This window comes from Coenobita brevimanus, unplaced genomic scaffold, assembly GCF_032717465.1.
Source record: "Coenobita brevimanus isolate Jiangsu-jjx unplaced genomic scaffold, ASM3271746v2 jjx.HiC_scaffold_1701, whole genome shotgun sequence".
In the NCBI taxonomy this organism is placed as follows: Eukaryota; Metazoa; Arthropoda; class Malacostraca; order Decapoda; family Coenobitidae; genus Coenobita; species Coenobita brevimanus.
The window spans coordinates 1101-19523 of NW_027642561.1; the positions used below are offsets into that span (position 1 = coordinate 1101).

At 43.4% G+C, this 18423-nt stretch overlaps 1 protein-coding gene across 1 annotated transcript; it reads left to right on the plus strand.

Annotated features, from left to right (window-relative positions):
* Window positions 1–664: 664 nt before the first annotated feature.
* Window positions 665–5609, plus strand: LOC145389638 (uncharacterized; the record flags this gene model as incomplete). Its single annotated transcript, XM_080264874.1, has 7 exons — window positions 665–754; window positions 1763–1924; window positions 2846–3042; window positions 3727–3852; window positions 4376–4901; window positions 4956–5255; window positions 5331–5609. Coding segments are annotated over 7 exons (1680 nt in total), but the record flags the coding sequence as incomplete, so codon positions are not given.
* Window positions 5610–18423: the final 12814 nt, after the last annotated feature.

The window sequence follows — 18423 nt, forward strand, 5'->3', positions numbered from 1 at the left end:
ACGAAAAGAAAAACGAAACGACCTTGGTCACCTAATGGCAGCAGCTCTCCATGCTGCCTGATCTCTGGCAGCCTCAAGTATTTAATTCCAGCTGGTGCAAAATGGTCTGAGAGTTAGTCATAGGAATAGTGGTAGGTAGGGGCAACTACTATCCACTCACCCAATGTAGTGCTGCCTTAAGGTGACACAGCACTATGTGAAAAGAAAAATGCTTGACTGTAAAGGGGTGATTATCAGATGTCATACAACCAGATGAATCCCTGGTGGTTTAGTGGATTACTGTGCCCCATCCAGATGTGGCCCAATAGGGTTTACGTGCCAGAGGTGAGTCTTCAGAGGCTAAGTAGGTGAATACTGGTACCACAGAGGCTCTTATGGTAAGGTGGTAGATGGATGGCAGTGAGAGAGGGGGATGTAAGTTGGGGGGAGGGCAGTGAAATGGCAAGGGACAGGGCAACATGGAGGCGATTTATTTGTGGCCACCCCTTACTGGATTATGGCATCAGGGTATAGATAGATAGATAGATAGATGGATTGACTGATTGATTATGTATGCTCAGGACAACTCTGGCATTTTATTTTAGCTAATCCCAGATATTTTATTACTCTAAGAGGGATTATAGAAGCCTGAGAGTGTTAATACTGGTTTTAATATCCTGCCCAGCTGTCCATGGTGCTGATCAAGGTAGCAGACATCAGCAATGAAGCGCGGCCGCTGGACATTGCCGAGCCCTGGCTGGAGTGTCTCATGCAGGTAATGGTTTTTAAGTTACTTCTTTTTCTTTGTAGGTGGTGGCTTATGGAGGTAGTATTCTGTTTATTCCTTTTTTTTTTCTTTTTTTTTTCCCTCCGAGGTGAAGGTGCCTATCATCCATTCACTCAATGTAATGCAGCCCTCAGGTGACTCTGCACTGAGTGACAAGCCAAATTATTTCCTGTTGTCCAAGGAACCTACTGTATCATATCATTTATAAAGGCTCCAACATGCATTCGTTAGCCTTGGTCACCTAATGGCAACTTTCCATGCTGCTTGATCTCTGGCAGCCTGCCTCAGCGTGCTTACATGCATCGGCCTTGGTCACCTCTTAGTGGCTGTCCATGCTGCTCAGTCTCTGGCAGCCTCCCTATTCAGTCTATTATCCCTGAGGTAACACTCTGTGACCTCATTCCATGTACTGGTACTAGATACTCTGTACTGTACTATGTTGTGTTGGTAATGAGGACTATATCAAACCCTCCATCTCATCCTTGGTCTCCCTCTCTCCCCTGCACCACTCTCACATACACTTTCTTTGTCATTCATTCCCCATTCACACCTCTTGGCCAGACCATCTCAAGATCCTTTTACTAAGTAAGAGATTAACTAGGAGAGTATGTGAGTGAGGTTGAGGGGGGGAAAGGAAGGGGAGACCGAGGATGAGGTGGAGGGATGGAGTAGAGGGGTATATGAGAGGGGGGAGTGTAAGTTGGGGGATGGAGACTAAGAGACTAACAAGGAGAGTGTATGTGAGTGAAGTGGAGGGGGGAAGAGGAAGGGGGAGACTGAGGATGAGATGGTGGGATGGAGTAGAGGGGTATATGAGAGGGGGGAGTGTAAGTTTGGGGGAGGGCAATAAAATGGAAGAGGACAGGGCAACATGGAAGCAATTTTTTGTGGCGACCCCTTACAGGATTAAGGCGTCTGGCTATAGATAGATAGATAAACAGAAACTTGTAATAGCTTCTAAAAACACTGATACTTATATTGCCATTCTTTCAACAGGAATTCTTCAACCAAAGTGACCTCGAGAAGTTGGAAGGGCTGCCTGTCTCTCTGTTTATGGATAGGGACAAAGTAACAAAACCATCATCTCAGTGCTCCTTCATTGGTTTTGTGCTCCTGCCTCTCTTTGAAGCACTAGGGAAGGTTCTGCCGGAGCTTGAGGTGAGGTAAATAGATTGATAGATAGATAGAGTGTGAGAGAGAGAGAGATAGACAGAGAGAGACCTAAGAGAGAGAGAGAGAGAGAGAGAATATACAGACATTCATTTCAGTGCTCCTTCATCGGTTTTGTGCTCCTGCCTCTCTTTGAAGCACTAGGGAAGGTTCTGCTGGAGCTTGAGGTGAGGTAGACAGATTGGTAGATAGATAGAGAGAGAAAGGGATAGATAGAAAGACAGAGAGAGATGTAAGAGGGAGTTAAATATGCAAACCTTCATTTCAGTGTGTCTTCTTTGGTGTTGTGCTTCTCCCACTCTGAAGCATTTTAGCAAGGCTGGTGAGAGAGAGAGAGAGAGAGAGAGAGAGATTTACTTTCTGTTGTTCTTATGATGTTGATGATGATGATGGTTCTATTCCAGTCTTTTCTGTTTGAATCTATTGTCTTTTATTATTATTATTATTATTCGTGGTAGGTGGTGGCAACCATCATTCACTCACTTGATGTAGTGCTGCCTACTTCTTCCATAGCCTTTATCATTCTTTTTCTGTGCCTGTCCTCCTCTCTTCCTATTTCTCCCATCTTTCCTGTCACTTCTTATTGCTTTTCTTTCCTTTACAGGTGGCTTTACACTGAGTGACAAGCCTAATGGTTTCCTGTAAGCCAAGAAACCATTTACAACGCTGGGTGGTAACCATATAACCACACCATACGTGCTCCCTACATATCAGCAAGTGGGTTGGTGGAGGGTTAGTGTCCCTCCTCGTAAAACAACTAACTCAAAGTCAAATGGCCACCCCTTACGGGATTATGGCGTCTGGCAATAGATAGATAGATAGATAGATTATTATTATTATGATGATGATGATTATTATTATTATTATTATTATTATTATTGTTATTATCACTGTCTTATTATTTTTCAGGAACTAATCATCCAGCCAGTAAGGTTTGCCCTCGACCATTATCGTAAATTAAACGAGGCCTCGAAAAAAGCCTCCGAGGAGAGCGAGCCTACCCCAGTGCTTGAGGCTGAGGTGGAGGAGGTGGTAGAGCGCTCCATCAGTCGCCTTTCACAGGACACATGCAAGAGGGCAGTGCAGAAGACGGAGAGTTCATATAGGTAACATTGAGTATTTTTTCATCCGATACATTCATTTTCAACTGGACAAATCTGATAAATGCAGTACTGAGTCATGGGTGTGTAAGTCAATAAGGCTTTAAGAGGAATAATAATAATAATAATAATAATAATAATCTATCTATCAGTTGGTGGCCAGAAAGTGCACTCCCCCAACCTCTATATGCTATTGCATCCATTACACACCTCATTCTATCAACCACACACACACATAATCCATCATTGCCTTCCATTCATTTAGTTCATTTAAAAAGACTCCAATATACTCAGTAAGCCTCTGTTGTGGTGTAAGAGGAATAATAATACACTAATGATAGTAATGATAATAAAAATAATAATAATAATAAATATATCATTAATAAGGGCTCTAAAATACTCAGTAAGCCTTTGTTATGATGTAAGAGGAATGATAATAATAATAATAATAATAATAATCCATCCATCCATCCATCATCCAATCCTACATTGCCCCTTGAGGTGCGTAGGAGCCTGGGGCTAGGCAGTTGGTCTCGACATTTAAGATGAGAGTGAAATAATAATAATAATAATAAAAATAGTAGTCTTTAACTTGATGATGATGATGATGATGACATTGATTATTGATGATGATGATGACGATGACAGTGATTATTGATGATGATGGTGATAATCTATTTCTATTCACAGCTTTGGAAGCTGTGCCTCTTCTCGGACATCCATGATCCGATCTTTGACCATCAACTGCACAGATGTGGAGATGGACGATGTGGATGTGACGGAGACGGAGGTGGATGTGAGCGAGCGGACTTCCAGGTGAGTGGAGTGTGGTAGTTTATCTGAAATGTGAACCCAGTGGACTGCAGGCTGAAGTTGTCCCCCTCCTGCAGTCCACCATCCTCCTGTCAGGCCTAGGGAGGAGGTTGAGGGTTGTTTATATAACCTGGCAGCAGTAATGGTAGTAGTAGTAGTAGTAGTGGTGGTGGTGGTGGTGGTGGTAGTAGTAGTAGTAGTAGTAGTAGTAGTAGTGGTGGTGGTGGTGGTGGTGGTAGTAGTAGTAGTAGTGGTGGTGGTGGTGGTGGTGGTATTAGTAGTAGTAGTGGTGGTGGAAGTGGTAGTGGTGGTGGTGATAGTACTAATAGTAGTAGTAGTAGTAGTAGCACTAGTAGCTGTAATAGTAGTAGCAGCAGCAGCAGATGATGATGGTGATGGTGATAATGACTATGACAAGTAGCAGTAGCAATGTCTTCATCTGTAATACAAACAGAGCAGCCTAGCCAGTGGTGAAATACCGTATACGTGTCCTCCCTGAGTTTTTCCTAAATCCACCACTTTGCAGGTTCAAGATTGCAACGGATGGCTATAAGTCACCTTCAAGGAGAAATTCCTCTGAGCGTCGTAGCAGTGTGGGTGGCTACAGGTCCCCTTTAAGGAGAAATTCTTCGGAGCGGCGGACCGTCTTCCCAAAATCACTCGAAGACAGGCTCCTTCCCCATGCTGAGGCCCAGGAAAGCGAGGCTCTGAGGGAGAAGTGCGAGAAGGAGGTGGAGAAAGAATCGGAAAAGGAGACATCGCTGTTCTCCAGACTGAGGATCTTCTCCGAGCGTCTGTCGTCCAGCGATTATGAGAAGAGTGTGAACGGGTCGGCCCCCATGGGTAAGGGTAGTACAAGGTTTAAGCAGGGAGGGGGCGGTGGCGGCTTGCAGGGGGTGCTGAAACAAACTAGGAGTAAATCGGAACCGACAAAGTTCCGAACGCACCGCACATTTCATATATCCCGGCCAAGAATTAGCTTTGGCATGAACCTGCAGAAACAGAAGAGTGATGAAAATATAATAATTGAGTGTGGGAAGGAAACAGAGAAAGTGAAACAAAAGAGTAGTGAGAATATAATAAACGACTGTGACAGGGAAACAGAGACGAAGTGCAAAGAGGCAAGGACCTCGGACGAGCGCCTCTCGGCCTTGGAAATCAAAACCTCTACCTCTTGTGAACTCATAGAACCAAAGAAGAAACTCAGTAGTGTGCTGACAGACGTTCAACCCTCTCCCACGCTCTCAGAGAAGTGCTCTATGCCGGCCTCGAACTCTGTCCTCCAACACAAAAGCTACAGCCTCTCCCTCGATCGACTGCCGAATAAAAACAGGAAACGGAAAGCGGGAGTGACCAAACCACAGACCCTGGAAAACACCCCAGGGAGCTCCGAGGATAATCTTGGGGTGCCAATTAAAAATGGCCGCTCTCGGAAAATGGGGCAAACGCAGATGCTGGAAAACACTCCCAGTAGCTCCGAGGATAATCTGCTATCGGATCACAGAACGCAGTCCGACGGTTCCGCCAGGCAGCTGCAGAGTCCACCTGTGCTAAATCAAGTCCGCAGTGCGGGGTTCAGGCCGTTTGAAAAGTTCCCCCTGACCTGCCACGACTCCCCGAAAAATACGAAGAAAAAGCCAGAATCAGCACGAACTTTGCTCCTCAAATCATTCTCGTTCCGTAAAAAGTCTCCCACGAAGGATGAGACACTGGTGCTGAGGGAGCCAGCGTCATACAGTCAGGGGGAGGAGAGGTTATGACAGACGGGCTCCTGTTTCTGCATTTAATAGTCGTTTAATGCTCTCAGGCCCCCATGACTCACACTCAGAGGAAGTACTAGAGTTGTTCTGATGATGAAGGGGTTAATGGTACCAATATTAACACTCAGGCTCCTGCGACTCAGTGCTTCAGGAACCAACTTCACACAGGCCGAGGGAGGAGGGACTATGATAAAGAAGTTTGTGTTTCTGTGTTTAATAGTCAGTGTATGCTCTCAGGCTCCCATAACCCTCTCTCAGATGAAGTACTAGAGTTGTGCTGCCCATGAGAAGGTTAATAATGCCAATTTTAACACTCATAGGCTTTTAGTACTCACTCACAGGTTTGTATGACTCTTTCAGATGACAAAAATAATCGACGTTAAGTGGAATAGAGAACTAGAGTTTCCCCAACCATGAGATAGTTATCTGGTACTGGTATTAACTCTCAGGCTCTTGTAACTCACAGCTGATATCAACTGGCATTTGCTGGAATAGGGGAGAGGGAGGGGAAGACCAAGAATGAGATGGAGGGATGGATGAGAGAGGTATATGAGAGGGGGGTGTAAAGTGGGGAGGATGGAGAGTGAGAGACGAACAAGGATAGTATGTGAGTGAAGTGGAGGTGGGAAGAGGGAGAGGGAGAGGGAGACCGAAGGTGTGATGAAGGGATGGAGTAGAGATGTATATGAGAGAGGGGGGTGTAAGTTGGGGGAAGGCAACGAAATGGCAGGGGACAGGGTAACATGGAGGCAATTTGGCTGTGGCCACCCCATACGGGCATAAGGCGACTGGCTATAGATGGATAGATAGATAGATTTTCTTTTTAATTCTTGACATCTACAGACATTTCTTTTCAGCTCAGGGGAGACTTTTCAGAATAGGGAAGTTAGATCCAGCCTTGATGTTTTTGAAGAGAGAACCTGTATTTTTTACACAGGAATGGTGTAGTGGTATGCTGCCTGGCTCTCACCTGAGAGTCCTGGGTTCGATTCTTGATGTTTTTGTTGTGGGCACAGATTCATTTCAGTTTGAACCCAGTGGACTGCGGGCTTAAGCAGCACCTTGCTCCTACAGTCCACCATCCATCTTTCATTGGACTGGAAGTGCAATAGATGCCCGATTTAACGAACTAAGTCAGCCAAACCTATTTCCGCTAAGTTGAGTTCCATAACCAAGGCACAATATGAAGGAAAATTTTCCAGTATTTTGAGATGCTTTCTGCTAAATCCTTGAAGGCATCCCAAAGTTAGTTAACTCTCAGTGCTAAATACAGCAGTCGGAACCCATAATTAATTCCCCCAGAAATGCATTATTGTGTACGGAATCTCCTTAATGGAATTATACTCATTTTATTGGAAGTCTTCCCATAATTAGGGCAAAAAATATCAGAAAAAAATAATTCCTTTATCTCGGGCTTCCGCTCAATCGATGTTCGTTAAGTCGAGCATTGACTATAGTTGGAGAGATTGATTGAGATAGTTTGGCCATGTGAAGAGGATGGAGGATGACAGTTGGGTGTGGAAAATGAGAAGTGTGAATGTCGGGGGTAGGGTTGTGAGAGGCAGATTGAAAAAGACCTGGGATGAGGTGATAGAGTGTGACCTCAGGGATAAGGCACTGAGTAGGGAGGGGAGGAGAGGGAAGAGGAGAGAGGGGAGGGTGGAAAGAAAGGAGGGAGAGAAAAGAGGAGAGAAAGGAACAGGAATGAAAGAAGAGTAAAGAACATAGTGAAGGTGCATCTAACTTCCTGATTTTGGAAAGTTTCTGGTAAGCTGAATAAAATTGCCTGAAGCTGAGAATAAATTAAAAAATATACAATTGAAAATGAGAATAAATTTAAATAATACATGATCGGATTGAATTTATTTGTGTAGGAAATAATGTAATTTGAGTGGTGAAATTTGGAGATGGGAAGAAAGAAGATATATGATGATGATGATGATGATAATGAATGATGGCAATGATGATGATGAATGATGGCGATGATGAGGATGAGGAAGCGGATGACAATGACGACGACAGTGATGATGATGATGATAATAATGATAATGATGGTGATGAATGATGGCAGTGATGATGAGGAGAATAAGGATGACAGTGATGATGATGAGGAGGAGGATGATAATGAGAACTGGGAAGGAAATGAGAGAGTACTTGAGTGATAGGAAATTGAAGATGACAGAAGAAGAAGGAAAGATGTCAGAAGCATCATGAAGAAATGAAAAAAAAGAAATGAGAAAATGGAATGGAAGTTGAGGTGATAAATTTTGGTTTGAGAGATGAACTGAATGAGTTGATAAAAGAAATATCATAAGGATGCAAATGGAAATGGAGAAAGTATTTGAGTTTGTGGTGATGGAAATGAAGAAGGTGATGCAGAGGAGGAGAAAATGGTAGTGAGAAAGAAGTGGAAATGAGTAGTTTGAGTAATGATGTCAGGGTAACCAAAGAAATGCCTCTAGGGGTGAAGTGAGAATTGAGAAGGCACAGAAAATGTGTTTGAGTGATAGGGAAGTGAGGAGGGAAGTGATTAAATGGTTGAAAAAGGAATCTCTGAAGGACTAAAGTGGGAAATGAAAATGGGAGAAATGGAGTTCCCCCGAGCTAAGCCCTGTATTGGACTATATAGCCCCGCTAGGGTTACAGGAGGGAGCTACCCCTCCCGGCATGGCAGCCCAGGCGAGGCTCGAACTTGCAATCCCCCGATCACAAGTCCAGCGCGCTACCACTGTGTTACCGCGCCCCCCCAAAGTGGGAAATGAGGAAGAAATGGGGTGTGAATGATGAGGAAGTGAGGAAGATGATGTAGAAGAGAGGAAAATATGAGGACATGAAATAAGTGTGGTGATGATGATGATGATATGTAAGGTGGGAAAAAAAAGATGTTGATGATGATGATAGTTGTAGTGGTGATGTTGATGATGATGCTAGTGATGATAGTGATTTTATGCTTATCAGTCTTTAAAAGCTGGTGATAATCAGTGAGAGAGAGGGAGAGAGAGAGAGAAATTACTACGTATTGCCAAAACCAAATCGACCTTTTAGGTCTTCCACATTGGATTATTTCTCTTAAGATTTTTTGTGCCATTGGATTGAAAGAATTTAAATGATAAGGAACTGGAATATTTTTGTGCCAATTTTAAACATTATTCTTGTGGACTTACGATTGGCGACCAAATAGGGAGGCTGCCAGGGATCGAGCAGTGTGAAAAGCCGCCATTAGGTGACCAAGGCCAATGCATGCAAGCACATTGGTCTTTATGAATGATACAAACTTAGGAGGTTCTTGTTGGCATACTTGTCAGAGCAGCCATATTGGATTGATGGTTTTGCATAGGTTTCAATCCCCAAGAGGTGAATGGAGGTTTTTCAGTACAATTGAAGAGTTGACAGGAAGGATGGGACTGGAGTGTATTGGTGCTGTGCGGAGGAGGTGTACACTGAGATGGTTTGTTATGAGGAGGGGTAGATTGAAGTGGTTTGGGAGGAAAGATGGGACTGGAGTGTATTGGTGCTGTGATGCAGAGGGGTAGACTAAGCTGGTGTGGGCATGGAGAGGATGGAGGATCACAGTTGGGTGCGGAAGGTGAGAAGTGTTAATGTTGGGGATAGGGTTGTGAGACAGGCTGAAAAAGACCTGGGATGAGGTCATAGAGTGTGACATCAGGGATAAGGGACTGAACAGGGAGACTGCTAGAGATGAGTAGCATGGAGAGCCGCCATTAGGTGACAAAGGCCAACGCACACAAGCACATTGAAGTGTTTATAAATGATACGAAATTATAAACGACATGACAATGGTAGCGTAATCTCAGGACCCAATGCTGTAGAGTGAGGGATATTGTGGTCAGTTTTTTTTCCTTCTCTTACTTTGTTCTTTTCTTTTTTTTCTCACTTCCATATTCCCTATCACTGCCCTACAAATGCCTACAACCACCCTTTTTCATTTTTCTCTCTCTTCCTTCCTCTCTCTCTTTCTTTTTTATTTTTCACTTCCATATTCCTTGTCACTGCCTTACATCTGTCTACAACTGTCCTTTTACTTTCTTGTCTCTCTCTCTCTCTCTCTCTCTCTCTCACATTCATATTTCTTGTCACTGTCCTACAAATGCCAACAGCTGCCCTCTTTTTTTCTTGTCTTTTTTTCTTTCTTTCTCTCTCTCTTTCTCTCATTTTTTTTACTTGTGTATTTCTTGTCACTGCACTGCATCTGCCTAGAAATGTCCTTTTTCTGCCATGTCTTTCTCTCTCTCTTCCTTTTTTTTTTTTCACTTCCATATTTCTTGTCATGCCCTACATCTGCCTACAACTGTCTTTTTTCTTTCTTTCTTTTTCTTTCTTGTATTTCTTTCCTTCTTCCTTCTTCTCTTTCTCCTCACTGCCTTACAAACTCCTACAACTGTCATTTTTCTTCTCTTTCTTTCTTTTTTTTCCTAAGTCCATCAGAATACACATTACAATCAGTCACAATCAGGGTTACAATGGAGAGGATAGTAGGTGTGGTGCTGGCGTGGGGTGCCTTCATGGGGTGGCACCATGTAACCAGGTGACTCCACTGCCCGGCCATACAAACGCCCCTCAGCTCCCTCCCTATCCCACGAAAGGACAATGGTGGACTACGGTGGAAAGGCAGCCTGCAGTCCACTGGGTTTATGTTCAGATGAGACCAGAGTGAGAGTACAGTTACACCCAGACAGTACAGTTACACCCATCTCAGGACAATTTTAAGGGGAACTGTGGATGAGATGGATGGAGGGGGAGACTGAGGATGAGATGGAGTAGAGATGTACATGAGGGAGGGGGATGTAGAGGGAGAGACTAAATGAGTGTATGTGAGTGAAATGGAGACAGAGGATGGGATGGAGGGAAGGAGTAGATAGGTATATGAGAGAGGAGGGTGTAAGTTGGGGGGAGGGCAATGTTTGTGGGCGGGGACAGGGCGACATGGAGGCAATTTGTTTGTGGCCATCCCTTACAGGATTAAGGTGTCTGGCTATAGATAGATAGATAAGTAGATAGTTTTGGAATGTAAAAGTTGTGCTGAAGGGTAGAATGATGCCACCAGGGGAAGTAGACTGATCATCTACTCTTATTTCTACCGTACGACATTAGCACAGCCTCGGAACCCTGCATCTGGATAGGGTAAAGCAGGTTGGGCTATAACTGTATTTTTTATATGTGCCAAACTCTCATAACTACCTACTAAATAATTTATCAGTTATTTTTCCAACATTTGAATACCTACCGCTTGTATAAAGAAATAAAACTCGTGTGTATATATATATATATATATATATATATATAGTTCTTATAAAAAAAATTGTACAGTGATATATAAGGTGTCTTTTGGAAAATTTTGAGGAGGAGGTGACCAGGGGTAAATTTGAGTGAAAAATGCTATATCATATGGGTCTGATTTTGAGTCATTTTGGAGATGGAATTACTTATATTCTTATGGGGGAAAATGCTCATCCTCAGAATAATGTTATCGTAATTATTAAATGCAATTACTAATATCCTTATGAGGGAAAATGGTCAGAATTAATCCCATAAGGCCTTCAATAACTAGGCCTGAAGTGGCTGAGAATTGGACCCATGTTAATATAGCATTTTCCAGTCAAAGTTTAGCCCTAGAAAAAAACCCGCTAACGTTTCTCAAAAAATCCAAGCGACACCTTCCATTCGTATATAAAAAAGATAACATGATAAACTGCTATATCGTTCTTATAAAAAAAATAGATAAAAATAGATATATATTTATTAGTAGATATGGTGTAGTGGAGGAGTGTACGAAATATATTGAAATTAATGTTAGTTTAGAGGAAAATAATTTAAATGTTTGTATGTGTTAGTATGTTAAAAATGAATGACATGTTTTCCAGTCTGTTTAAAAATGGGTGACTTATTTTCCAGTTTATTTTTTTTTATCTCCTTGTGATTTTATTCAGCTTAATGGAGGCTTTTGAACCAGAGGATGCCTTCACGTGGTGGCACTGATGTCACTGGTTGGTGGAGCTGCCTGGCTATTATACGAACATCCCTTAGCTTCCTCTATTATACGAACATCCCTTAGCTTCCTCCCTATCCCATGAAAGGATGATGGTGCCCCCAGTGAGGTGGTGCCCATACACACTGTATTTGTTGTAATGTACCTGTAGGATGGCCCCACAGTAGTTGCTTACCTGTGATTGATGAGTCTGCTCAGCCAAACAGATCAGGGTTAAGCAGCAACGACAACAACATCAACAACAACAACAACAACTACTACTACTGCTACTACTACTACTACTACTACTACTACTACTACTACTACTACTACTACTACTACTACTACTACTACTACTACTACTACTACTATGACTACTACTACTACTATTACTTTCTACTTCCTACTACTATAACACTTCCTACAAGTAGGCTACTACTAGTACTACTACTACTACTGCTGCTGCTGCTACTACTACTGTATTACTACTACTACTATTACCACTACTACAGTCCAAAATCCCTCCCCAGAGCTGAGTAAAATCATGTGGAGGTAGAGAGAATAAAACAAAATAAGTCACCAGACAGAAGGGGGTTAAGGGATAAAAGAGCTATTTTTCATTAAGTGTATAAATGTGTAAATAATTTCCCTGGATGTATTACGCATGTGTTTTCCAGTATCAGGATATTTTAAGGCTCCTGGGTGGCTTTATTTTTTATTTTTATTTATATATTAATTTTTTTTTTCAATGCCATAAAGGGAGCAAGCCTGTCACCTGCCCTTCAATGTACTAATCCTGCTTGACCACCCGGCTCCTTGACTGGGGTAGCAGGGCTTGTAGTGTGACTGTTTTTATTGCCATTTCTGTGCCAAAGATATCCAGCCGAATTCTGGTGAGCTCCCTTAACATCTTTACCTTTGTGATTCATTCTGCTTATTACACCCAAATCCTGGTGAGGTTCGGAGACTCCCTTAACATCATTACCTTAGCGATTTAGTCTGGTGTTAATGGTATTTCTACATGAGGGACTCTTACTGTCCTCCTCTTACTGTCCTCTTCTCTCCTCTCCTTACTGTCCTCTTCTCTCCTCTCCTTACTGTCCTCTTCTCTCCTCTCCTTACTGTCCACTTCTCTCCATACTGTCCTCTTCTCTCCTCTCCTTACTGTCCACTTCTCTCCATACTGTCCTCTTCTCTCCTCTCCTTACTGTCCTCTTCTCTCCATACTGTCCTCTTCTCTCCTCTCCTTACTGTCCTCTTCTCTCCATACTGTCCTCTTCTCTCCATACGGTCCTCTTCTCTCTATACTGTCTTCTCTCTATACTGTCCTCTTCTCTCCATACTGTCCTCTTCTCTCTATACTGTCCTCTTCTTTACATACTGTCCTTCTCTCCTCTCCATACTGTCCTCTTCTCTCCATACTGTCCTCTTCTCTCTATACTGTCCTCTTCTCTCCATACTGTCCTCTTCTCTCCTCTCCTTACTGTCCTCTTCTCTCCATACTGTCCTCTTCTCTCTATACTGTCCTCTTCTTTCCATACTGTCCTCTTCTCTCTATACTGTCCTCTTCTCTCCTCTCCTTACTGTCCTCTTCTCTCCATACTGTCCTCTTCTCTCCATACTGTCCTCTTCTCTCCATACTGTCCTCTTCTCTCTATACTGTCCTCTTCTTTCCATACTGTCCTCTTCTCTCTATACTGTCCTCTTCTTTCCATACTGTCCTCTTCTCTCCTCTCCTTACTGTCCTCTTCTCTCCATCTTCTTTTTTACCTCTCTCTTTGATATTTCCTTGTTTCCTATGGCAATTATTTTTCCTTCCTAATTCTTCACTGTTCATTCCACTGCCTGTTATATCATGCCACCACGTGAAGGCATCCTTAAAAAGCAAGCTATAGAGGATGTAATAGGCCAATCGAGTCACAAAGGAGAATATTTTACGGTCTGCATTTTCGAAAGCTCCCAAACACCTCTTCCATAGCGATTTATTTTTAGATATGTCTGGTTAATATCAGTTTGTGTGTTATTTATGCAGAGAATGTTAGTGTTTAGGTAGTTTAGATCACACACACACACACACACACACACACACACACACACACACACACACACACACACACACACACACACACACACACACACACACACACACACACACACACACACACACACACACACACACACACACACACACACACCGAAGAGGACAGTAAGGAGTAATAAGCAAAATAAATCGCAAAGGAAAAGGTTTTAGGGAATCTTCTAAGTAAAATAAATCGCCAAGGAATAGGTGTCAGGGAGTTTTTTAAGCAAAATAAATTACTAAGGGAAAGGTGTTAGGGAGTCTTCTAAGCAAAATAAATCAAGGAAAGGGTGTTGGGGATTAATAAGCAAAATAAATTGCCAGGGAAAAGGTGTTAGGGAGTGTTCTAAACCATACAGAATTTTTGCTGCTGTACCTAGATAAAGGGGAACTTCCTTGCCCTGTTATTATTATTATTATTATTATGACAGGGTGGATAGACAAGGATTGTGGAAAGTGTTAAGAATATATGGAGTAGATGGAAAGTTGTTGAATGCTGTGAAGAGTATGTACGATGGTGCGAAGGCTGCAGTGCGTGTGGATGGTGAACTAAGTGAATTTTTCTCTTTGAAAGTTGGTTTGAAACAGGGATGTGTCATGTCTCCATGGTTGTTCAATCTGTACATGGATGGGGTAATAAAAGAGGTACAAGGTAGGGTAGTGGATGTTGGAGTGGCCCTGGTGAGAGAGGATAGTGTTTGGAAACTCCCTGTACTGTTGTTTGCAGATGATACTGTGTTGTTGAGTGAAGACGAAGGGGAGCTGCAAGGCTTGGTGGATGAGTTTGGGAGAGTGTGTAAGAAACGGAACCTAAAGGTGAATGTAGGGAAGAGTAAAGTGATGGTCTTTGAGAGAGGTGAAGTTAGTGAATGTACAGCGAGGTTGGATGGTGAGGAATTGGAAAATGTGAGTACGTTTAAGTATTTGGGTAGTGTGATGAGTAAGGATGGAGGTTTGGAGGGTGAAGTGCTTGAAAGGGTACAGCAGGGAAGAAAGGTTGCTGGTTCTTTGAAAGCAGTGATAAGAAACAGGGAAGTGAGCATGGAAGTGAAAAAGTTACTACATGACAGTATTGTGATACCAACTCTAACGTACGGAAGTGAAGCTTGGACGTTGTTGGAAGGACACAAGTCAAGAGTGAGAGCAGTGGAAATGAGTTATTTAAGAGGAGCCTGTGGAGTCACGTGGAGAGACAGGCTGACGAATGAAGATATAAAGGAGCGTTGTGGTGTGGATGTGGATGTGATAGGAAGCGTTATGAGGAACACACTGAGGTGGTTTGGCCATGTGGAGAGGATGGAGAGTGAAAGACTGACGAAGAGAGTGTATGTGAGTGAGGTGGAGGGGGGAAGAGGGAGGGGGAGGCCGAGGATGAGATGGAGGGATGGGGTGGAGAGGTATATGAGAGAGGGGGGTGTGAGTTGGAAGCAGGGCAGTGAAATGGCAGGGGACAGGGCGACTTGGAGGCGATTTGTTTGTGGCCACCCCAAACGGGATTGAGGCGTCTGGCAATAGATAGATAGATAGATAGATTATTATTATTATTATTATTGAACCTTCCTCTATTCTTAATTGTGAAATGAGGTTGGGGTGATGATGATGATTACTGTATTGTTATTATTGTTTTTAATATTACCATTATTAATTATTATTATTATTCTATCATGGTCTTTTTACCCTTGGATGATGATGATGATGATGGTTATGTTATTATTACCAGTAGTAGTAGTTGTTCTTGTAGTAGTAGTAGCATTATTATTATTTTTATTATTATTATTATTATTATTATTATTATGGGCAGGAAGTTCCCCGTTTAATAATATATATTCCTTGGTGGCTTATAGTCGAATAATTTTCATCTGATACAACTGGACAAGTGTTATATCTGGAGTCCTAAATTATGGTGACGTGAAATCGAGTGAGTCTCCTTGGTTACTAGTCAAATCAGCCCTCCCATCTGACTACACCTGGCCATCAACTGAGCTGAAAGGAGTTGGGGGTCTTTCATGAAGAATGAGTCTCCTTGGTTACTAGTCAAATCAACCCTTTAATCTGACTACACCTGGCCATCAACTGAGCTGAAAGGAGTTAGAGATCTTTCATGAGTCTCCTTGGTTACTAGTCAAATCAGGTCACAGGAACACATCACTTGAAATTAAATCGAGCATATATATATATATATATATATATATATATATATATATATATATAATCAGAGAGAGAGAGAAATAATATATATATTGTTACGGTAGCGCCAGCCCGGGGCTATTACAAAAAGACCACAAGGCAGCCTTAGATGATCGGCCTCCACTGCGTTGCAAAAATAACGCAGACCCCGGCACTGACACTCCGCAAACTAGAGAAAAAACTGCACAACGGAAGAATACTTACTTAAGAACGCAACACTCTGTACTGTGATAGTAAAACGGAACAGCCTACCTATAGATCTAGCCTACTATCGTCACTACCGGAAGTAATACCGCCCGAGACAGTATACAGGAACACCTCCCACTTACTTCCGGTGGTGACGACTTTCTACTTAACCCGTGTCCAAGGGGGAACGCAGTTAGTAGCTCACGATGGTTCTCACTAGCCTTGTGCAAAGAGATGGGATTAACTGTGTAGGGGTTAGGGGTGTGTGTGTATGTACGTGTGTTGGGGAACGTTAACAAAGGCAGCGAGAGGACCACGGTGAGCCAAACTGGCCCTCCAAAGACAACACGGTTACAAAAACAAAATAAAATAACTACTTCCCTCAGTCAGCAACAAAAGCATAAAAATAAACTTAAATGAAAACGCCAGCTCGGCAGAAAAATGACTGGGGAGAGAGAGAGAGTGTACAAGCACCCGATACTAAAGCTGGCTGGGAAGAGACTGAACTACTGCTAGGCTCGTGTGCAGCCCAGCGCGAACGCATGAATCAAATTAATTAATAAGAACTTAAATTCGTGCCCCTCTCTCTCTACAATAAATTGGTACTTCTAATGCAAGCAAAACATCATTAAATATACTGGTAGCTCACATAAGACAATCAAAATAATCAAATGCATTCTCAGCATGGTATGAAATAAAATTGCCCTCAGTGGCAGGAACGAAAGAAACAAAAGAACTTGTAACACTCGCTAATGTAAACTCCGCGAATGACACGGATACATACTGCATAATCCCCTAGCCCAGCTGTAACGGCTGCACCCGTGGGAACGGAAAGGCGGACAGCATAACACGCCCTTCCCCAAGGGAAAATTTTGAGCCCTGGATCAAAATTTTCGAATCAAGACCCTGACCCCTCCCTGGATAAACAATCAGCAATTACGTTATCAGTCCCTTTAATATGCCTAACTTCTAAATTGTACTCTTGCAAAAGCAAACTCCAGCGGGTCAAACGCTGGTTCTTAAATTTAAACTTGTTCAAAAACTGCAGGGGATGATGGTCTGAATAAATCTTGATCACAGGGCCAAAAGGGGGCAGGAAGACAGCAAAGTGTTGTAGGGCCAGGATAATCGCTAATAACTCCTGCTCTATGACGGAATAGTTCTTCTGGGCTCTATTAAACTTCTTTGAGAAGTATGATATGGGATGTTCAACCTGGCCCTCATCCGGCTGCATCAACACTGCTCCTACCCCTACTCGGCTAGCATCAACTGCCAGCACAAAAGATTTGTCAAAATCTGGTGCACGCAATATAGAGTGGTGGCACAGCAGAGACTTAACAGTAGTAAAAGCTTGCTCACACTCGGCTGTCCACTGCCTGACACGTGTGACAGACCTTGATGTATGCAGCAACTTGTCCCGGCATACTTGGCCACCAAAAGTTGTATCTTAAGCGCTGCACTGTCTTTCTGTTTCCCAAGTGACCTGCTAAAGGTCCCTCATGTGCTAACTGTATTAACGGCACCCTATACTGCACAGGCACCACCACCTGCACTAACTCACCCACTCCTCCATCCACCGTGGCGCCAGTGGGCGTCCATCGGCGATGTAAAATATTGTCTTTAATCAGGAACTCCTCCTTACCACACTCCATACTTCTTTCTTCCCCTACTCGAGCAAACAAGGGCTTTAATGTTACATCCCCCTGTTGCTTCACCCTCAATTCTGCTGGCCCAACACCCGCCAGCTCTACTGAGGACCGAGATATGGGACTGGTCGGGACACTGGATTGCGAAGGGCGATCAATCTCAGCGTCACCTCTAGTACACTCGACAGGGGGAGGAATGTCAGACTCCACACTGACATCATCACCTCTACCCTCAACAGTGACACTCTGTTCCTCAGGCGCGTTTGACGGAGGTCCTGCATCCTCGCAGTCGACCCCAGCGTCCTGAAATTCTCCTAATTCAGTCGATGGGCTGGGTTCAGTCTCCACACAGACACACTCAACACCACCTCTAGTGTCCTGAGTGGAAAGTGGGGCGGCGGCCATGCACACATTCCCACTCTCCTCACCCACCACAGCAACACTCTGCTCACTAGGTTCCTCCATTGGTGGCCCTGCCTCACCACAGTCGACCCCAAGAACCTGTGGCTTCACCAGTTCTTCCTCCCGGGCTGCAACCTGTGCCATAGATCTTGTAATTGCACAGACCGGGAACATGGCTTCCACTTCTGCATCAACTTCAATACCAATTTCTGGGGCGTCAAAACACTTCTCTGCCACAACAACTGGTGGGGGAAGAGATGGAAATACCTTCTCCCCAGCCAGGTCGTTCCCCAGCAGAAAATCAACCCCCTCCACTGGCATTACATC